This window comes from Meleagris gallopavo, chromosome 6 (genome assembly GCF_000146605.3).
Source record: "Meleagris gallopavo isolate NT-WF06-2002-E0010 breed Aviagen turkey brand Nicholas breeding stock chromosome 6, Turkey_5.1, whole genome shotgun sequence".
Taxonomy (NCBI): domain Eukaryota; kingdom Metazoa; phylum Chordata; class Aves; order Galliformes; family Phasianidae; genus Meleagris; species Meleagris gallopavo.
Window position 1 is genome coordinate 1,447,861 of NC_015016.2, and position 8,410 is coordinate 1,456,270.

At 43.2% G+C, this 8,410-nt stretch overlaps 1 protein-coding gene across 12 annotated transcripts in view; it reads right to left on the bottom strand.

Moving 5' to 3' along the window:
* SEC22C (SEC22 homolog C, vesicle trafficking protein) overlaps positions 1–8,410 on the bottom strand; it is a 21,450-nt gene that overhangs the window by 4,513 nt on the left and 8,527 nt on the right. For 8 of the 12 annotated variants that reach the window (XM_010712243.2, XM_031553814.1, XM_010712242.2 and 5 more), the window contains 4 exons: positions 6,882–7,064; positions 2,166–2,284; positions 1,535–1,600; positions 7–238 (listed from right to left, as the gene is read on the bottom strand). In XM_010712243.2, the coding sequence (XP_010710545.1) occupies positions 38–238; positions 1,535–1,600; positions 2,166–2,284; positions 6,882–7,064 (569 nt within the window). In that variant the 3' untranslated portion in view covers positions 7–37. Of the gene's footprint in view, position 1; positions 239–1,534; positions 1,601–2,165; positions 2,285–6,881; positions 7,065–8,410 lie in introns of those variants that run through there. The other 4 variants (XM_031553817.1, XM_031553816.1, XM_031553815.1 and 1 more) reach the window with 4 other exon arrangements.

An 8,410-nucleotide genomic window follows, 5' to 3' on the forward strand; every position in this document is an offset into this window, starting at 1 on the left:
AGATTTTAAAAAGAGTGTTGCAAACCCAAAGTCTTTTTCATACTCCACAGTCAGGTTGTTTCTCCATAAGCTGCCTTGTCAGTATCTGGTAGGAGGAAAGAGATGCCACTCCTATGTGAAAGGCTATTTGCCAGAGATTCCTTAATCCATACAAGTAAATATTGCATAAACAAACAGAGGAAAAGAGTACAAATGTCTTCACCTTCCTCGTGGAGCTGTAGAACAGGTACAAATAACACTACAAAAGAAACACAGAAAGAGTGTTAGCATGAAAGGACGTACATACAGACAAGAGTCATAGCTGGAGGCACCTACTATTGCAGTGATCACTAAGAAGCTCAGAGCTTCCTTTCAGCTCTCATGCTGGAAGTTCCTCCTACAAGAGCAGGGCAGCAGCCCCAGCCCACAGCACTGGCTGAGACTACATCAAATACAGCACAATCCCTCCTGCCTACCTTAACCTGGAACTAAAGGAGTCTGAAGTTAGAGCCAGCTTGCAAAACCCACCGAGGATTTTTGGAAGCCAAAGGCTTAGAAGCAGGAAATGAGCAAAACCTGATCTGTTGCTGCTGTATTTGATCTTAGGATAAGTGAAAGGCTGACTTGGTAGCAAGACCATCATTTCTGTCAATGTGTGGCTCAAGAAGTGTTTGGGGCTTTTTTCCCCCCTTTTTTAATTCAAAAATCAGGTGGAACCCACTTGCTAATTATGGACAAAAAGCAGCAAGCCTTACAGGAGAAAACTAAAAATCTCACCCACTGCTGGCAGACAAGTTATTTACTTTAAACTCAGACAGCAACAGATCAGGCTTTCACACTTATGGTCACAGCTTCCAACTGTGCCAATGACACAAAGAACATGAAGTAGAAAGCACTTCACATTTCAGCTCAATTTATGCAGTATTTTGTGAAGATGACCTCTGCAGATAGGGATAAGAGTGAACTTGTTTATTTTTAAGCTTGTGCAGCTTCAGATTTAACAGGAGAGTTGGAGGACAGAGCCTCCCTTTGTAAAGACTGATTTGCATCTAGTTTTAGATCCAGAATATTACCTCCATTTTGAAGCCCTGTCATAAACAGGGTGTAAGAAGGCTGAAAGATACTCATCTGCCTATCTATTATGATTCAAAAATAACAATTAAAAACAACTTTTAGTGCAAATTACATTTTCAATGATGTTGCTATTCTACATGTGTTTGCTCTTTCAAGGTGGGTAGGTTACAAAAGTCTATCAGCTGTGTCTGCCACTGTCAGAAAGGCATCATGGAGATCCCTTTGGGAAATAAGTCACCTTTGGGTGAGGACTTATCACATTCAGCTCAGTAACAGCATGGAAACGCTGAAGAAGCTTGCAACTGCAGTTTCCAAGGCTCACATGGCACTCTTAACTGTAGCTGTGCCACTTCACTGGAATACCTCTGTGGAATCAACTAGATGAGATGCTAAAAACCAAGCTGTGCCTCTGCTTAGCTGGAAACTATTTTGTATTGTAAACTGTAATATCAAAGATGAGAAAGCAGCTTGTTTAACATACCTGAAAAACACAGGCTAGAAAAGGTAGAAAAAATGCTACCACGTTTCCAATTCCTTCATAGTCCTCCTGTTTGGATAAAAAAGCAACAAACAAGGAACTACATCAGCTACAGCTGTTAGCAAGCACTACTTCATATTTTAGAATATTATCCTTCATTAAGCACCTCTCAGCCTGGTTTAACTTGATTGATTGTAAAAGTACCAAACAGCAACAAGATCAATAGGGTTGAACAAGGCACTAAAAGCTGAGGCTTATGTGACAACACCTGCTAAGTTAAACTCTGCATCTCTACCTTCAGGATACTTCTTTTGGTCTTTTTAAAGCTTTTTGTGTGTAATAAAAATTGCAAAGAAGTATCTAGAACAAAACAAAGAAGGAAAACAATCATCACAAACCCAGTTCTGAAAGACTGAAGTATTCCTCCAAATTTCAATCTCAGCAGAAGGAAATAAAGCACAGCATGCTGGATAGACAACAACATACTCGAGTTCCAGCAGGAGAGGAGAAACAAAACACTTCCTATGGAGAGATGTATGTTCTGCTACAAAGCAGAACAGCCACCCTTAACCTGGTTACCCCAGTAACTCTCCTTCTTCATCTCACTGACAGCTTTCAAGTCAGTCAGGGTTACCTGAAAGGAATGCTCTGCTAGGTGAACTCCTCGGATGAGATTCAGAGCTGCACACATGATGTTCAGAACAAGTGACAGAATGCCCAGGGGAGTCACACGCTCCATTCTGTAAGCAGGGGCTGGAAAAAAAAAAAACAAAACACACCAAAAGAGAATGAAAAGAGAGACAGTGAAAGTTAGCAGCACTGCTTTGAATCTTTTAACAGAAAGCAGCTGAAATGAGCTTACATGGTCGTTCAAAACCTTTCATACTTGCTCCAGAGAAGAACAAGAATGAATAGGAACAACTTTTCTGTCGTACTGCACTGCTCAGTTCTTTGGACACCCAGAAATCAGTGTCAGCTCTGGAATACTTCTAGAACAAATTGAGCAACAGAATTTGTTCTTGAGCCATTTGGGACTTATTTCTTTTGTGCTACATATAGGTATTTTTGAACTGTTTATTACAGCACATTAACATACTGACTGCTCTTCTCTGGTCAGTAGATAAGTTAGAGAGATTTCTGATGTCTATAATAACAGGAGAGCACTTCATCCCCTCCCCAGCCAGCATTCACATTCTTCTTCCCACTGACAGCACGGAGGGTTCAGTCCAGCATCCTGAAGTTTAGTTTCTATAGGGAATCATAGAATGGTTTGGATTGGAAGGGATCTCAAGGATGATGAAGCTCCAACCCCCCACCAATGCAGGGCCACCAACCTCCCCAACCTGGCCTTGAACACCTCCAGGGATGGACGGGGATCCACAGCATCTCTGGGCAGCTGTTCCAGCACCTCCCCACTCTCACACCAAACAACTTCCCCCTGACATCCAACTGAAATCTGCCCTCCCTCACCTTCCAACCATTTCCCCTTGTCCTGCTGTTATCTCCGCTTTCCACGAGTTGATTCCCATCCTGTCTGTAGGCTCCCTTTAGGTACTGAAGGCTGCACTGAGGTCACCCCCCAGCCTTCTCTTCTCCAAGCTGAACAAGCCCAGCTCCCTCAGCCTGCCTTTGTAGGGGAGGTGCTCCAGCCCTCTGATCATCTTTGTGGTCTCCCCTGGACCCTCTCAAACAGCTCCATCTTTCTTGCCCCGGGGGCCCCAGATCTGGATGCAATATGGAAGTTGGTGCCCTAATTAAGCACCTGCCAGAACGTAACACACAACTGCTGAAGCCCAGGGTTCAGATGCTCTGCTGCTACAACAGTTCCTGTGGCAGTTCTCCAGATAATTAGACTGTCAGTGCCAGTCCTCAGGGCAGGCTGACAGAACACAGCCAAAAAGGGGTCAGGAACCAGACTGGATGCTGCAGACTTTGGCTTTTGATTTTACACTGCACTGCAATTCCTTTCTTTCCCTGTCTCCCAACTGGCCTACATTCCAGAAGCAGCAAACCAGCTCTCTCTCCCTTCTCACCTCCTCCACTATTATTATGTTCCCTAACACCCATGCACCCAATACTATTTATTCAGGATGACCTAATTGCTTCATACCTAATTTAGGTCAAAGCAATTACTACTGATTTGCACTTAATTGTGGAACGTGGCACTTCTAATTAAGGGCTGTGTTTGACCAAAAACTCACCTATTTCCCAACCTAGCTATCCTTGCCAGCCCAACATTAACCTACACCCACATGTTTTCCTATGTCCTACCTTTGCACCACCACAAGAACACTTTAAGCATAACAAGGGCAAACTGCACCTCAAGTATCAAATCCAGATGCTCTCCTGCACCAACATCCACGAGACAAAGGACAGAATGAAGGAGCCATCAAGAAGCCTCCCCTGTGTCAGGATCTTCTGCCTTCTATCCAGAAGCAGACAGCTCCTGACTACTGTAGATAAACTACATAACACACCAGAGATCGATTCCAGCTCTGCTTCAGTGGCAGATGAAATACTTCAACTGCTAAAGCACCGCCCTGCTGCATGGCTTAGAGGAAAACACCTCTGCCTTCTCCTTTAAGGGAGATTTTGATTGATGGATTGTAAAAATCTCAGTGCCAAATTAACACACGGATACAAATGATGTCTTATAAATGCCTATGAAATTAATTTGTGTGACACACATTCGTACCTCCATAATTTTATCCCCAAAACTGCTACAGAAGAAAAATGTAGTAATCTTGCTTGCAATATGTCACATTATTTAATATTACTGTGTATTACAGTCACACACATTTTCATCTAAATAAATGATGCAAGAAATCCAATCATTTAAAGGCAGCTTTGCTGTTTTGCTATGCAATGAAATGTGAAGTCCAAGCAAAACAAAAGCTGTACCAGCATGTTTCTTCTTACACTGGCTGCAGCACTGCTTCCTCTCATTTTCCATACATTAGATAATGTTACAGCTATGGATTTATCTCGTGGAAATCTCCTGATAAAAGACTGCTGTATCTCTTCCCTGAGCTGCTAAGATTTGCTTTAGAGGCAGATTGCATCTTCCACAGAGAAGCCAACAAGCACAAGTGCCATTCTTTGTAGAGGATCTTGCAAATACACATGCCAAGAGTTCTCAGACCTCAGAGAAGAGCAATGCAGTGTATTGCTTCTGTTCTGAAGACAAGAACACACAATGATATACAAGTTACATTTTTGTTCAGCAGGATAAAAAGAACTGCCATCACAGATTGCAGTTTCCAGTCTGTGCAAACTGATCTTTAAATTGCTGTGGGGCTTTAAGCCCTTCTGAGGTTTAATCCACAAACGTAAATTGCATAAAATGAGTGAAATGGGTTCTGCCAGGGCAAAGTTCTTACAATTCAGGGTGCAGATTTTATCATGTTTTTACCAAAAAACTTACATTTCACATTGCTTTTAAAGCCACACTCCCCTGTCTGCAAAGTCTGATGAGCTACACCTATATAGAGACACAAGGTTAGACTGCTGGAACAAAAGCTGAGGTTGTGCAGATGTTTGTTGACCAACAATGCAAGGTTAAGTCTTTCCAGAAGGAAGCAGGCTGGGTTTAATTAACAAAGGAATGAAGAAAACAAATGGAAAATGACAAATAAAAACCCTCTGTATTCTATCTATACAGTAACAAAGACAAAACTGCCCTGACTTTTCAGACTCCTTTCACACTAAGATGAAGAAAAGCCAGAGGATGTGATCGTACAGCTAAAAGGAAGGCAGGAGCTACAGCCAATGTTTTGATCAGTCTGGGATTCATCTTCAGTACAGAATGTTTAATACTGCTCTCCTTTAACCAGGACACTTTGGTGTATGCTCAGTAAGTCCCTCGTCTAGCAGAACCTGAATATAAATAACACTAATAAGGAAACAGACACCATGCACACAGCTAAACTTAGAGCTGCTAAGTGGGATTCAGTACTGAGAGGAGAGAAAAAAATAAACCAGGGAAGCTGACTGCAACTGATGGAAACAGATGATGATCACCAACACGAGCCTTAAAATAAGGATAGAACAATTTGAGCATTTGGGTTGGGTCACAGAGAAAAAGCCAGCAAGATAAGGCAGATGGAAAATAAAAGAAAACAACTAAGAATATGGAAGAACTGAAAACAAATTTCTGCTCTGTGGATCAGCTAGCACGTGTTTACTGGCACTGAGATTGTTCACACTGGTGCAAATAATTCCTAAGCCCTGCCACATCATGAACATATTTCACTTCTAGGCATGGTTTGGAGGCACACCCACAAGTCTGACTCCTAAACCAAATGTTTTAATTTGTTTTTAATTCCTCCTGGTCACAGATCCATTACAAATGCCTACATCAAATCAGATTCCAGTTCATCCATCGGAAACATGAAGACTGAGCAATTGGAATTTAATGTTATTAGCATTTTATAAGCCAAGAATAACAACAAAAAAGAGGAAATAAAAGCTCATGGTACCCTAGCTGTATTTAACCGTAACGCTAATGGGATTAGGATCATTTTATTTTGCAGGGGAAATAAGCAGGACTTTGATCACAGAACTGAACCACAAACAAGACGATGCTAACTCTATAATCATGAGACAGAGGGCAGCACTTTCAAAAGCAGGAAAAATGTCAGCATTTTTTACAGAAAATTCCCTCTGTTTCATGCAGACGTGCACCTCACCTTTCAGAATTTCAGTCAGATGCACTAAATTTTAAAGAGTAAAAGCAGAAAATGAGGATGGGAGAACAACAAGATGGACAGTCTGAGAATGAGCATTTCACCCTCAGCTCAAACACATTCTCCTCAATCTTTTCCTTCAAAGAATCACAGAGTGACCTGGGTTGAAAAGGACCAAAGTGCTCATCTAGTTTTAACCCCCCTGCTATATGCAGGGTCACCAGCCACCAGACCAGGCTGCCCAGAGCTTGGGCTTCCTTGGGGCTGAAGTAACCTAATGAGATGGTAATTACTATCTTCTAACTGAATTTGCACTGACCAATGGCTTCTTTTACCAAATACAATTCAGCAATTAACTGCTTTAAAAGCAGGATACTTGAACACACAAAATGCCCGACTCAATTATAAGCACTTGCCCATAAAGAAAAGTTTATTGAAGGCTGGGAAAAAAAAATAAAAGCACTACCCTGAGCGCATACCTGCCCCAAAGGCTATGAGCTCTTCCCCATGGCTCAAAGGCAGGCTTTTCTCCCCCATTTCATACACATTATGTCTATTTCTCAGTGCAAACAAACAACTGCTGCATGCTTTCGTGCAGGCTTTGCTGTCACTTGCAGAGTGAGGTTCAGCAAGTCTACTGTCACCTGTGCACAGCAGTAACTTACCAACCTCCACATGCACTCCTGCGTGCCCACCATTAGCCATCCCATTCATCAGCTCTGCGTCCTCCAGCTTCAGCTGAACAGGGGGCTGCAACCTCAGCTCCTCCTCCACCTTCTCCCAGCTGACCTTCGTTGCAGAGCCACTCATGTAATTAAAGCGGTGTTTTATTTTCTGAATGGCATCATCTGAAACATAAAAACACGCGTGGATTTAGCTCTGCACAACTGTAGTTAGTTCTTCATCATGGCCTGGGTTGCAAAGGAGCACAGTGCTCATCCAGTTCCAACCCCCTGCTGTGTGCAGGTCACCAACCAGCAGACCAGGCTGCCCAGAGCCACATCCAGCCTGGCCTTGGATGCCTGCAGGGATGGAGCATCCACAGCCTCCTTGGGCAACCTGTTCCAGTGCCTCACCACCCTCTGGCTGAAAAACTTCCTCCTCATATCCAACCTAAACCTCCCCTGTCTCACTTTCAAACCATTCCCCCTTGTCCTACCACCATCCACGCTCATAAACAGTCATCATCAAATCATGACATTCTTTTCTTTGAGGACTGTTTTTCATTTTGAACTCCTACAAGGCCTGAACGAAGCAATTCGACCTCGTGACTTAAAGAGGCAATACATACAAAACATGATGGCTGTATAATGTGCCCTCATTAAGGATTTCTCAATTTTCTAAGCACAGTGATACCGTGGAAATCCAGGTAGAACTGTGTTAACCCACTGCACTGTTGTATCCTTTCCCAGAATAGTTTATTGCTGCAAAGGAATGTGTTTTCAAAGGTGTGAGGTTCAGTAGAACATCTGTTACATAGCAAGAAAACCATTTATATCAGGGTAAAAAAGAACATTAGGCACGATTATCATAGAATCACAGAATGGCTGGGTTGGAAGGGACCTCAAGGATCACGAAGCTCCAACCCCCCACCAATGCAGGGCCACCAACCTTCACATTTCATAGCAGCCCAGGCTGCCCAGGGCCCCATCCAACCTGGCCTTGAACACCTCCAGGGATGGACGGGGATCCACAGCCTCTCTGGGCAGCTGTTCCAGCACCTCACCACTCTCACAGCAAACAACTTCCCCCTCACATCCAACCTCAATCCTCCCTCCCTCAACTTCAGACCATTTCCCCTTGTCCTGCTGTTAGCTCCCCTTTCCAAGAGTTGAGCTTCTTTGAAGCTGCTTGCATTTGTTTTAAAAGATTATTTTCAGACCTTAATGGCTAGTTTCATCCTGACCCTTTATGTCACCTCAAGTCTTCAAACTTCTCCATTCATTTGACCTTGTTTGGGAAGTCAGTCCTTCAGATTCCTTTGTATTCTACCTGTCCCATTTTATTAGGTATGTAGTCCATAAGGAACCAGATAGTTGAGCAGCTGTAAGCTGAGCAAAAAGGTTTTGTTGTTCACAAACAAGCAACAGATGTGGCTCAGCTGTCAGTGTGTTTTCCTAATGTGCTGCTGTCTCTTCTTCCAGGCAACCACCGGCTTGCCCTGCTCCTCTCCCAGCTGGTGGGCAGCCAGCCC